The sequence below is a fragment of the Hypanus sabinus genome, chromosome 10, assembly GCF_030144855.1.
Source record: "Hypanus sabinus isolate sHypSab1 chromosome 10, sHypSab1.hap1, whole genome shotgun sequence".
NCBI classification, from domain to species: Eukaryota; Metazoa; Chordata; class Chondrichthyes; order Myliobatiformes; family Dasyatidae; genus Hypanus; species Hypanus sabinus.
This window is the reverse complement of record NC_082715.1, coordinates 145,841,720-145,855,212: the sequence shown is the minus strand read 5'-3', so window position 1 is coordinate 145,855,212 and position 13,493 is coordinate 145,841,720. Positions and strand designations below refer to the sequence as shown.

The 13,493-nt window shown below is 39.2% G+C and overlaps 1 protein-coding gene across 2 annotated transcripts in view; it reads left to right on the top strand.

Moving 5' to 3' along the window:
* Positions 1–13,493, top strand: part of cdc45 (CDC45 cell division cycle 45 homolog (S. cerevisiae)) — a 64,158-nt gene that overhangs the window by 32,349 nt on the left and 18,316 nt on the right. For both annotated transcript variants that reach the window (XM_059981326.1, XM_059981327.1), the window contains exons 8-14: positions 3,583–3,644; positions 3,778–3,828; positions 6,480–6,599; positions 7,134–7,265; positions 8,402–8,500; positions 11,065–11,223; positions 12,708–12,846. In XM_059981326.1, the coding sequence (XP_059837309.1) occupies positions 3,583–3,644; positions 3,778–3,828; positions 6,480–6,599; positions 7,134–7,265; positions 8,402–8,500; positions 11,065–11,223; positions 12,708–12,846 (762 nt within the window). The remainder of the gene's footprint in view (positions 1–3,582; positions 3,645–3,777; positions 3,829–6,479; positions 6,600–7,133; positions 7,266–8,401; positions 8,501–11,064; positions 11,224–12,707; positions 12,847–13,493) is intronic.

Here is a 13,493-nt window from a genome sequence, read left to right as displayed (position 1 = left end):
CATGCATCAGCTACAGAATTTACTGCTGCATTTTGTCAGAGTAACTTTAGCACTAGCCAGACCTACATTTCGAAACAACTGGAAACTCCAAAACAGGAGACATAACCATTTGCGGGTTCTTCGCTGTACTATCCAGAGTGTGGAAATTCCTTTTTTAGTATATTTAGATTCTACAATTTCTTCCCTTACAACACCAAGATATTTTTGTATGTGCTCCATAAATTTTTGCTTGCTAGCAATGTTTTGATCCTTTAAATACAGGGAAACATGCTGCATTTTTTGTACTTTTTTTAATAAAAGATATCTTTCACTTTTCAGCGGGTTATGGCAAAGTTCTATTCTGTATTATCAGGATTTCGGCAACAATCTTGTTTGTCTAGAGGAACTGAATTTTTCTTTTGCTCTTCAGTGTGAGCAGAAGGATGTGCAGTCCACATCGTGCTACTTGTTCTTTGTGAGGTGTACAGCTTTGAGGCTGAACATCTACTCATGCATATTCTTTGAAGCAGGAGCCATCTTTCATGGAGAGAATGATGATGTGTGTGTTGTAATCCAGCCCTTTCCACTTGAAGATGATATATTTGGGATGATTCATAAAAACACTTAGCCTAGATAAATGGACGGATCCATTCAAAGGATTTTTGTGGTTTTTGGAAAGTTCGTCTCTTCTTTCAAAAACACTTTGAGAAAGTAGTGGTTGTACTGTATGTGGTGTAGGCAAAGCACGATGCATTAATCCTTTATCCTCTGAATGACGTCTTTTGAATTCTTGACCTGTTCTACAAACTTTAAATTATTATGTTTTGAGAATGCCAAAGGTAGCAGGACAAGCATATTTGTATTTTTTTTTGTATCCATTTTCCTTTCATTCCTTGGTTCTAGTCGCAATCTGTTCAGTCACCATGAGGATTCTTAGCATGATACAGTCTGATAACCAAACACAGGACTAAATTGTTCCTTTATCCTTTTATTGACCTCCAGCACAGTCCATAAATGAGAAAGTAAATTCTTCACAGCCTGACTGTTTCTGGAGAGGTGATCATTTTCAAATGTTTGATGGGCATGGCTAACCATCCTTGCCCTTGCTCTTCACTGTTCACGGCTACTAAATTCTCAACATTTACTCAAAGCATCTGGGGAAAAAAACATTAATTGAGCTACTTCATTGTATTTCTTGGGAGATAAAGAGCTGTTTTGAAACTGTGTAATATGTGTAACAAAGAAATAAAATTATTTTAAATTACAAAATAGTGCAGAAAAAGAATAAGGGCAGCATTCATGGGCCATTCAGTAATCTGAAGAGAGGGGAAATGAGAGGTTGAAGATGTCCTGGAACACTCGAGCCAGTTGATCCGTACAGGTTTTCAGTACCCAGTGGACTGTTGGAACCTGATGGCATGCAAATTAATTTTGAAAATCAGCGGGAAAAAAAAACCTATGAGCTAATGAGAACTGCTTGCTCACTTCATAATCTTTGCCTTCAAGAAACTGTGATCCTTTTAATGAATTTTTAAAAAGTTGTATGGAAAGTTTCCCTGAATCAAGTTTGCGTATGGGCATGATTTCCTGCTATCTTAGATTCCAGTCCGTGACAGACAGGAAACATTTCCTGTAAGTGTAATGCTATATCTCTTCAGTCTAGCACACTCAAATGGATTGTTTGCCTCTAGCTTTTCTCATTCTTTGGAATCTCTTTTCACTGAGGTATACATTTCCAATTCTCTGAAACAAACTATTTAAACTTTTTCACTGTACTTTATCTTCCCCTTGTCAATGTAGTGGACCCTGAATAGTCAGCCTCATTTGCCTGCACCAATGTTTTCCAGTATCAGCTGGTATTCCAAGTCTGGCATCAGAATTCTGGGACTCTCCATTGACATTTTAGCACAGAGCTTTTGTATTCTTGTATCACCCCAAACTGCTTTCAAAGTCTGTGAATAGCCTCTGAAGTGCAGTCATTGCTACAAAAGTGATGGACAATTTTGCACACAGCAAGGTCACAAAGCACAGTTGGATTGTGGCTGACCAGCTGAGCACTGGAAGCTTCCTATTCTTTTAACATGACTTAATGTCTTATCTGAAACATGATAGCTCTGGCAATATGGCTGTCCTGCATATTGGGGAAAATGTTGCCCTGAAGTAAGAACTCTGATTCTGGAATAAGGATTGCAACCACATACTGAGTTTACACAGCTGTATAAATATTCAGCCAGGCTAATGTTCCAGAGCCTACTTGATTGTTGGAAATAGCAACTTTTGAAAGAGACGTTACACCAAGGTCTTGTCTCAGTTCAGTTGAGTACAAAAATATGCCAATAATCTATTTATAAATTAAACACTGCTCTCAATGCCAATTTATGGCAGTATGTTGACATAATTGTTACTAATGCATACTGGGGCAGTATGTAGGGTTGTTAGTGTAATGCCTTGCACTAGCAATCAGAAGATCAGCATTCATTTCTTGCCCGTCTAAGGAATTTGCACGGGTTTCCTCTGAGTGTTCGGGTTTCCTCCCACAGTTTCTAAGAAGGCATAAGGATTAGGGTTAGTCAATTGTGCGCATGCTATGAACATGGCAAAACTTGTGGGACGCTCCCAGCATATTTGCTGTTGCTAAAATAGCATATTTTACTGAATGTTTCAATGTTCATGTGACAAAGACAATCTTATTTTAAACCTTAATCCTGCTCTGCATTCATAAAATCCTGCAGTTAATTTATGATGCTTCAGGTACCAGTTGCTGAATAAATACAAGATTGACGCTTGTTATAATAGCATTGGGGCCTGTGTCTGATTTTTATAGTTGTAGTCTTTTGGGTTTGATTGGTGACATTATCAAACATAATGAGCATCCAAAGGAAGTACTATTATCAATATGTCTATGTTAATGGTCTTTACATGTCTCTGAATGTTGGAGACATTATACATTTTAAAAACAATTGAGCTCCAAAGACCCGATCTGTTCCCAGGTCTGTTGTGTTAAAGCACATTTGCACTTCAGGCAGGGCATGTATATGTTATCCTGGCTGAGTTGCCATTTGGGATCTCACCTCTGGACTACAGCAAGCTCAGCCCTCATACCCAGCCAACACATGGGTGCTGGTACCTTTCAGTGGGCATGCTCTCACATGCTCTAGAGCAATATATCAAACTATACTGTTCGCTCCTTAACTGAAAATGTTAACCTTGTATTTCGCAGCAAAAATGGTATAATTAAAATGTAAAAATGTTTTGAAGTTCATGTCAGATTCCTGTTGGCCTATATGAAGAATGCCAGTACATCTTGTGCAGGATTAGGGTATTAGTGACTTGTGTTTCTGCATTTAACTGCACGTGTTGCTATCAATTTTACAGAAAAATGTCAACAAACCTGACTTGCATTGTTAATACAACTACAATTTACAGACCAATGAGTTTATAAATTCCAAAGACAGCTGGAAACTGATAACATGTGATTTGATTGAAAAGCATCTGAAGCATCTATATTTGGAAAAAGTTTAAAATACTGAACAGTGGTGGAAGTCCTTGATTAATATAAATGACCAGAGCTGATCAATTAATAATCCTGTTATTTACCTGCAGTCTGCCATGGTAATATTTGAACTGGCTTGGATCATGTCAAAGGACTCGAATGACATGTTGTGGTAAGCAATTCCTTCATCATTATAGAAAATTATCTGTCATTAATGCTTGTTTTCTTGATCATACGTTGTTACAGTTTTTGCAGTTTACAGTATTTTACTGCTTGAAGTAATGTTTTGCTTATCTCCTTTCCAGGTGGGCTATTGTTGGTTTGACCGACCAATGGGTTCATGACAAAATCACACAGTAAGTGTTCAGAAATGCTAATGCAGTGTTTTACTGTCCAGTGTTAATGTGAAGGACTCCCAGATGAAGCTTGTTGTTAATTAGATGCAAGGTATCATGCACTAGCATGAGGAATTTCTTCAGCCAGAGGGTTTTGTACCTGGAATTCATTGTCGCTGACAGCTGTGGAGGCTAAGACATCGAGTATATTTAAAGTGGAGGTAGATAGATTCTTGATTATTAAGGGCTTCAAAGGTTATGGGCAGAATGCAGGAGAATGGGGTTGAGGGGGGGGAATAAAATTAGTGTGGTCTTGGGAAGCTTTTTTTTAAAAAAAAAACAACAACAGAAGGCAACTTAAAGTCATGAAGAAGGAAAAGATGGAATATGGAGGTAAGCTAACTGGTAATATTAAAGAGGATACCAAAAGTTTCTTCAGATATGTAAAGTTTAAGAGGTGAGAGTAGGTATCAGGCCACTGGAAAATAATGCTGGAGAGGTAGCAATGGGGGACAAAAAAAATGGACAAATTGAATAAGTATTTTCCATCAGTCTTCACAGTAGAAGACACTAGCAGTATGCCGGAAGTTCGAGAATGTCAAGGGGCAGAATCAGATTCAGTTTATTGTCATTTAGAAACCACAAATGCAATGCAGTTAAAAAATGAGATAACGTTCCTCCAGAATGATATCACAAAAGCATATGACAAAACAGACTACACCAGAAAATCCACGTAACGTTTGGCAATCCCCAATCCAGAGTCCGGAGAGGCTGCTGCATATTAATATCGTGCTACCGTCTAGGGCATTCCCTGGAATGGAGCTCCAAATCCACTAGACAAAAACAAGACCAAAAACTAAAGCTACAAGACCTGCACAAAACCACATAATTACAACATATAGTTACAACAGTGCAAACAATAGCATAATTGATAAAAAAAAACAGACTATGGGCACAGTAAAAATAGTCCAAGATGTTAAAGGACTGTAAGTTCAAAAGAAATCAACACAGTTTCCACAAGTCCCCAGGGTCCCAACAGACTCGCCATCCCACGCTGGCGGCAGAAGGGAGTACCCCTGCTATGGACTTCCAAGGCGCTGCCCAACTCAGCCTCGCAGACACAGCACACAATGGAAGCTCTGTCAAAACCAGCCTCGCAGACGCAGCACACACCGATAGCGACCCGAGTCCGTCAAACCTCTGAGCTGATGACCATCCCCTCCGGCACAGCTTCTCCGAGCTCCATCCTCTGCCAAGCGTATTAAAACAGCCCTGCCAATGGCCATCAGCAATGCGACCCCGAGGACTGGGGGCCTGTTCTTCCCAGCAGAGTCCCAGCAAGATGTGAGTGAAGTTGCTATTACTAGGGAGAAAGTACTTCAGAAACTGAAAGATCTGAAGGTAGATAAGTCACTTGGACCTGATGTTCCTCACCTCAGGGATCAAAAGGAGGTGGTTGAAGAGTTTGTGGGGGCATTAGTAATCATCTCCCAAGAATCAATTGATTCTGGCATGGCTCCGGAGAACTGAAAAATTATAAATGTCGCTCCGCTCTTCTGGAAAGGAGAGAGGCAGAAGAAAGGAAATTATAGCCAGTTAGCTTGGGGAGATGTTAGAGTCGATTGTTAAGGATGTGTTTTTGGTGTACTTGGAGGCATGTGTTAAAATAGGCCAAAGTCACCGTAGTTTCCTAAAGGGGGAATTTAAAGAACAATTAACTTCAAGAGCTTCAATGATTTATCCTTCATTTTAATACATTTTAAATACTGTAGGCATTTCTAGGAATATCAAAGCCAGTTTACGTTTACCCCTTAAAAAAAACCTCAAGAGCTCTGCCATCAGCTTCTCTCCTGTCAGTGATATTGGGCCAATTCAGAATGGGAGCTTAGTAGTCAGCAACCAGACACATTGGTTGCTGCTCCCTGTCCGGACCGATGGGTACACAAGTCAGCTCCATTGTCCCTCTGCACCTAGGGCTGAGTAATGCAGGCAGACTGGTACCACCATGATTGGACCTAAAGAGGAAGCTAATATTTGTACTCTTAACCATTCAAATCCTCTGTTAATTCATCACTCCCTAATTACTAGTTCTTTCCAGCTTTAAAAGATTTTAAGAATTCCACATTCTTTTGATTAAGGATTCTTGCTCACGCCTTTACTGAAATTTGTTGCTTTCAAAATTCGTTTGACAGCTCTGGGTTTGCACTTGCTGGAATTGTGAAAAATGAGGGGGATCTCACTGAAACCTATCAAATATTGAAAGGCCGAGATAAAGTTGACACTGACAGATGTTTCCAATAGTAGGGGGGGGGTCCTAAGACCAGAGGACACAGCTTTAATAGAAGGATGACCCTTTAAAAAGAAAAGAGGAATTTCTTTAGCTTGAGGGTGGTGAATCTATGTAATTTATTGCCACAAACAGTTGTGGAGGCCAAATCATTGCATGTATTTAAAGTAGAAGTTTATAGGTTCTTGTTTAGTAAGAGCGCCGAGCATTAAGAAGAGAAGGCAGAAAAATGGGCTAGAGAGGGATAATATATCAACCTTGGTCGGATGGTGAAGTGGATTAAAGGCTGGATGGCCTTACTCTGCTTCAGTGTGCCGTGTGGTCTGTTTATAGTTCTTGGTGATCACCGGATGATACTTAATTACAACTATGATTTGTTCTGCAGCATGAAGTATGTGACAGATGTTGGCATTGTGCAGCGTCATGTCTCGAGGCACAATCATCGTAATGAAGATGAGGAGAACACTCTCTCCATTGATTGCATGAGAATTTCTTTTGACTTTGAGTATCCTTTAATCAGAGAATACAGTAAAGCAAACTTACTTCTGCTCTGCATAACCAAAGTTGGATATTCATATCTGGAATCAACTTGTCTTCAGTGTATTTGGAAAAAATAAATGATATTGCATGTAATGACTCAGCATTTCTGGCCTAGTGGAAAGCTCAAATCATGGCTGCAAAGCTGGCTTTTTTTTAAAAGCAAGTAGTAAGAAACTTTATTATCTCTGTGCAGATTAGACTCTGTATTGACATAGAGATTTTGATAAGTTTTCTTCATCAGGAGGGGCCAACTTGTAGGTTACCTTTTGCTGATCCAGGAGGTGCCGCAGAATATACGTAAGGGGAATAAAGTGACCAAATAAGCCCAGAAACAGTAGCTACTTCATTATTGTTCACTGATATGGAAGAGATTTATTTTGTATAGCTTCTTAGGTGTTACTAGTCATGTTAAAATTAACTAAAAGTTAGGAATATTGTTTTTCTTTTTCTTTTTTAAATATGAATGCTTTTTGTTTCTTTAACCTCAACCCTTGTTTAGTCTACGCCTTGCTCTGTACCACCACTGGTCATTGTATGAGAGCATGTGTAACTCTAGCTACACCTATGCCAATCTCAAGCTGTGGTCCATACAGGGTTTGAAGAAACTTCAGGAATTCCTAGCAGAAATGGGGTATGTGAACTCTTTCATGTTCCACCTTGTAATACAAAGCATAATTTTTAAATGAGCTGCTGCTTCAGTTCAAATTACAATAAAACTCTGATAATTGATAACTCTGCTGGTATCATTCTTGATAATCCACAAATGTTCCAGTTTCTTTTGTCTTCTTGCATTACACGGTAACTTAAAGGGCAACAATACAATGACTCTGGACCATAATTCCAGCTGCAGACTCGGCGTGTTCCTGACCTTCAGTGTTCTGGATGTGACCATATGTCCCCTTGTACTTAACCCTTGCTGCACACACTGAACAATGCTGAACTGTCATAATTTCCGAGCAATCGGAGGCTGGATGATCTAATTTTTGCTCTGCAGAGCTCCCTGGGACCTGACTTATAGAAATCGGACTTTATGCAATAATATAATTAATGGGTGCTTCTGACTTTAAAAAATATTCAGCTTATGGACGCCTTTGGTAATCTGGGAACTGCCTGTACTTGGGCACAGATGTATTCAGCTGAGAGATATCCTACCTTACAAGTTGTAATAAAATATGTCCAGGATAATTTTTTAAAATTATTTTAATTTTAAGCATTTCTCTTTGATACATATGATATTTCATTCCTAAGAAGGTAAAGGCTTTCTGGATTGTATCAGTTTTCACAATGCTTTGTCTTATCGATCTTTCGAGAATTCCACTTTGTTCTCCCTTTTCCACCTCTTTAGGTTAGCCAGCTTTACTTGTAATATGGTTTTAAATCCTCTTGAGTTGCATCCAATTTGACTTCAACATTAGGACATCATCCTTTCTGTGTCGCTGGTATTATGAAGGATCATTGATGTGGTAACTCCATTTCACCATCTTTGCAGATTCTGCCTTGACTGCAGAGTATTTCCAGCACTTTATGTTTTTAACTTGCAATACGGAGGTTGCAATCAGGAATCCGGCTTCTGTTACCCCTCTGCTAATCTAGATGATAGAAAGCCTAGTTTGTATGAATCAAGTACTGCCTAGTTGATGTTACTGTATAGGAGTAAACAATGTGTTACTTACGCCACGTAACCTTTGAATCTTGTGCCCCTTGTGTAATTAATGATGTTGGATTATTCTGTAAAATCTGACTATCTGTTTCCCACTTACATTGCAGACTCCCACTGAACCAGGTTAGACAGAAGTTTAACTCGATGGACATCGCACTGAAGGATAATTTACGAGAAATGATTGAGGAGTCTGCTAATAAGTTTGGGTGAGCAACAAAATCTCAAAATTGCAGTTGTATAGAAGTTACAGTAACCCAAATTTGACTAAATAGTGTGGGAATTGTTGCATGTGTATGAGAGGGCAACTAACTACACAATGCAGATCCTCCAAAGAACATTGGAATCACATTCAGAATGAGATGGTGACACGTAGAGTTGCAAATAATAGTGACAGCATTGAGGAGAAAGAGGGGTTTGTGAAGTATCACCGAACTGCATACATGATCAGAAGCAGAGGTCCATCATAGTTCCAGCCGATGGTCATTGACCCATTTTTTCATGGCTCTTATTGTCAAATTTGTTTGATTGCACAATACAGATAGCATCTTTCAAACTCTATTCCTGTGGGTATGTGTATCATAAGAAAATCTGGTACCTGTTCCTCTGAGGACACCACTGTTGCCCAGGAAAAGGTGGGAGAGAAGATCCTGCCTGAATCCCTGCACTTCATTTATCGCACAGTTTGTCTTTTGCACACTGGTTGAACGCCCAAATTGGTACAGACTTTCACTGATTCCATAATGCTTACTAATCGTTGAGTATGCCTGGAAGAAAATAATCTCAGGGTTGTATGCAATGACATGTATGTACTTTAATAATAAATTTACTTTGAAGGTATTCCAGCAAAGCAGGTGATTTCCAGGATTTAGAGCCAGCAACAAAGTAACAGTAGTAATTTTCCAAGCCCAGGATGTTGGGGGGGAACAGGCAGGCAGAGACTTCCCTGTTGGTCTGCTGCTCTTATTCCCCTTGGTGGTTTTTGTTTTGAAGCTACTGTTGAAGTAGCCTTGGTATGACACTACAGTCCTGTTTCTTGCAACCAAACACTACCCGTTTGTTGCAAGCTTAAGATTTTGTTGGAGGACGGTTAAGAGGACTACTTTGTTCTGAAAGGAGGTTCTTGTGGTTGCAAATGTTCGTTGAGAGAAAGATAAATACTCCCAATGTCTTGTAGATGGAGTAAAGATTGAGGAATCAGGAGGAGTTGCTTGCTCACTTGCCGTTTTATTTATTATACTGGTCTGGTTGAGTTTCAGTTGAAATTTGTGCTGTCCTTTACTCTCACCATCCCAGGAAGATGGTAATAGCGTCTAATAATAAGGGTAGGCGTTAGGCTATCTATTATCTGGGAGGTAATCACTCAGTGCTTCCGATGCAAGTGCAATATGCCTGAATGGTCTTGTATGCATATGTGTGTGCTGCTTTGTTTTGGAGTTTCTAATGGAATTGAACATTGCGCAGAGGCTAGCATAAGGAAGGTCATTGACAAGGCAGCTGAAGATACTATTACAGTCCTGGTGCTAAAATTTGCTACCATCTTTCCGTTGGCTAGTATTACTCTGGGCAGTAAGGATTTTTCTGAATTTTTTTTTTTCCCCATCCATTTACATCAACTTTATTGGGCTTGTTGGTACTGTGCTTTGCCAACCTCCAGGGAGAACTGGAGGATGTGATTTTAGATTAATTGATAGTACTTGACTCCTTTTAAAAAAAAAAATAATAATAATAATATTCTTCATTGAATGACTTGAGCAAATGGTCTAAACTGAGAGTTTTCCATCCTGCCCTTGCTGAAATGTTAAATTAGAGATCTGTTTGGATAGCATATGTATATGATTTTTTAAAATTCTTTAGCAAATTTTACAGAGGGGGGAGAAAAAGCAAAACTTTTGGTATTTTGCCCAACATTTCTCCTTAAATCACCTCCAGAAAGACGATAGATTATGTAGCTAGCTGCCTCAGTGCCATAGACCTGGCTTCATTCAGAACCCCAGGTGATGCATGTTTTCTTTGTGATGGGTTTCTGGGTGCTCCAGGTTCGTTCACATCCCAAAGATGTACAGGTCAGTAAGTTGATTGCCCCATGTAAATTCTCCCTTGTATATGTGTGTGGTAGAATGGGGGGCACAATTGGGAGAGTGGTATAAAGATAAAAAAACTAAAGTGGGACAAGTGTAAATGTATGGTTAATGTTGGCGCAGACATGGTGAGCTGCAGGCTTGTTTCTGTGCTGTATGACTCAATTTGTTTACTGTGACATATGCAAATTAACTATATTTAGTTAATATTTAAATTAACTAAATATTTAAAATAATATTTAGTATTATTGTCAAAAAGAATAATCAAAGGATAACAAAATGTCCTAAGAATGAATTCTAATTCCATAGATGCAAATTACTTTACTATGGATTATATATCTGTATTTCATCACAAGATTGAAGTGACCTCAATTATAGAAAACATAATGCTGGATTAAAAACTGGTAATACTGTTGATCCTTTCCTCATATAACTGATGCCTCACTTCGACAAAAACCTGTAGACAATCTTCCCACAACAATCAATTCTGCTAATTTCCCTTTTTAAATTTTCATTTATCTCTCTGCCGTGTATCCACCCTTCCAACATTGACTTCAACAGGGAGCATTAAATAATTGTTAGCAAAATGAGAATACAACACCTTTTTAGTTGTAGTGTTTAGTCTGGTAGCAGTTAATTTGATTTCTGCCGTTGGTAATTGTTGCTCTAAGATTTATTCTGTTTACTTTCAGGATGAAGGATATTCGAGTACAGACCTTCAGTGTGCACTTTGGGTTTAAAAACAAGTTTCTCGCCAGTGATATTGTTTATTCAGCAACCTCTCTGCTTGAGAACATTGAGATAGATGATGGGAACAAAAATTTTATTGAAGCTTTGGACAGTCTTTCCAGGTATGGCTTGCTTTTAACCTCTGCTTTGGGGATCTAAGCTGTACTGTTGGTTTTCGGTTTGCTATAGGCTGCTTTAACTAAAAAATTTTGAAACAATGCAAAAATACACAAAACTTCTCTGCTTGCTGTCCATTTGATATAATTGGTTGTTAGCAACATACAAAGTTGGTTGCTGTGTTCCTGTACCAACTTAACAGTTGGTAAAGATCAAATGTCAGTAAGAATGCCCACCGTGTTTTCCACTGCGCTCCAATTATTGCTGGAAAGTGAAGTAGGTCTGTGTTCTTCTCCTAGTCTGTTTTATTCTTGATCTGCACATTTAAATTGCTTATTTTATTTTTATTTTTTCCTCTGATTTGAATTACCTTACTCAGAATAGGCAGAAGTCTGATATTATACTTTCAGAAAAGTATTTTAAGTACTTTAAGCCCATTAGTGAGAGATCTGTACTTAACAAACAAAAATCCTTGCTGTCTAATTATTTATGTAGGCGGTGACATCAAATAATATGTACTTGAATTCTGTTGTACGTTGATTTCTAATTTTTGTTGGAAGAGCTGAATGTGTTCATAGTACTGTACACAGTTGACAGCCCAGTCCATCCAGCAGCCAACACTCCTTCCCTTTGACCTTGCCCACTAACATTCTGCGAGCTGTTCAGGTGTTGCATATTCATGCCAGTGAGTAATGAATAGCGCTTTGCTCAAGCGGCAGAAGTATTGTTTTCACTGTTTCTACGACGGATCCTTTTGTTGACATTGAAATTATGTATTAAATCAACTAATGTTATGTCAGCTCTTGTTATTAAAGGCCATTTAAAGGTTAGCTTTATTTATTACATGTACATCAAAATGTAGTGAAATACGGTCCAAGGATATGTTGAGGCAGCCCACAAATGTGGCCATGCTTCTGGCATCAACATAGCTTGCCCATGGTTTACTAATCCACAAGTCTTTGGAATGTGGGAGGAAATTGGAGCACCGGGAGTAAACCCACACGATCGTGCGTGGAGGGAATGTGTGTACTCCTTACCGACACTGGTGGGAATTGAACCCCAAATGCTGGCGCAAAAAAGCACTGCTAACCACAACGTGATTGCTCCCCTTGAATCCTCTTCACATGGGCAGTCTTGCCATTTCTTTAATGGGTGTTATGATTTGTTTGGCTCAGCATCTCCAGTAAAGTGGAAAATGTAGCAGTGAGTTCACTTTTTGTCTTGTAGTGCCATATTTTATCCACTAGATGCTGTCCGTATACCTGTTCTTCCTAAAAGCTGATGCAACAGACGTGATCAGCGGGGTAATGTGTGCTTCAAATGAAGTTAATAATTGGTTTAAGTTCAGGATCTGAATTATCGCCCAACTATCTTGGGGCGGTTCTTGTTATCAGAATGCACAGAATACGTGCATTTATGTTAGTAATGAAGGTGATGACTCTGTGGTCTCTCTTCCTTTGCTGACTGTGTTCTCTCTGCCTTTCTGCAGAAGTAATCTGGATAAACTACATCGAGGTCTGGAACTAGCCAAGCAGCAGCTCCGAGCTATTCATCAGACAGTCGCCAGCTGCATTTGTACCAGTCTTATCATCTCACATGGGCCCTTTCTTTATTGTTATTTGCAAGAGGTGAGGATCCACCTGCAAATAAGAATAATAAAACTGGGGAGGTTGAATGAATTCAAAAGTGAATTTATTGTCGATGCATTTTAATGTAAGTGAAGAATCAAAGTCCACATCCTCAATGATTGAGTCATCCAGTACATGAACACAAAAGGCCCAAATGAAGTATTGCAAATTGCCTTCAGCTGACAGTGCTGATTATTCAATTGTACCATCTCCCAGCAATCTCAGCATCCGATACGTGCGTCTGCCAGTTTACAATTGTGTAACTGAATACAGAGAACAAAACAAATGCTGAGGTCCTGACGTAACCCCAGCTGCAGTACCAAGGACTATCCCATCTCGAACAAAGCCATTCCAGAGCAGTTTCCATCCTATAATGCAGTAAAAAGAAAATGGTGTAAATGCTGAGTATGTCAGGCCTCGCTGGTCAGACGCAAATGGTGTCAATGGTTTAGATTGAAGAGACTTTGTCAGTGTTGATCCTTCTAAAACTATAAGGAGGATGGGAGTGAGAGGCTGAGGGAGGGGGTGTGGATAATTCTGACTGTAAAACAACGAACAGCTGTAAACAAGCTAGTTGCTCAGTGAGTTGATGGGAGAGAACACAGATAAAAGAATGTAGTGTTTTTGAGATGCAGAATGAGAGAACA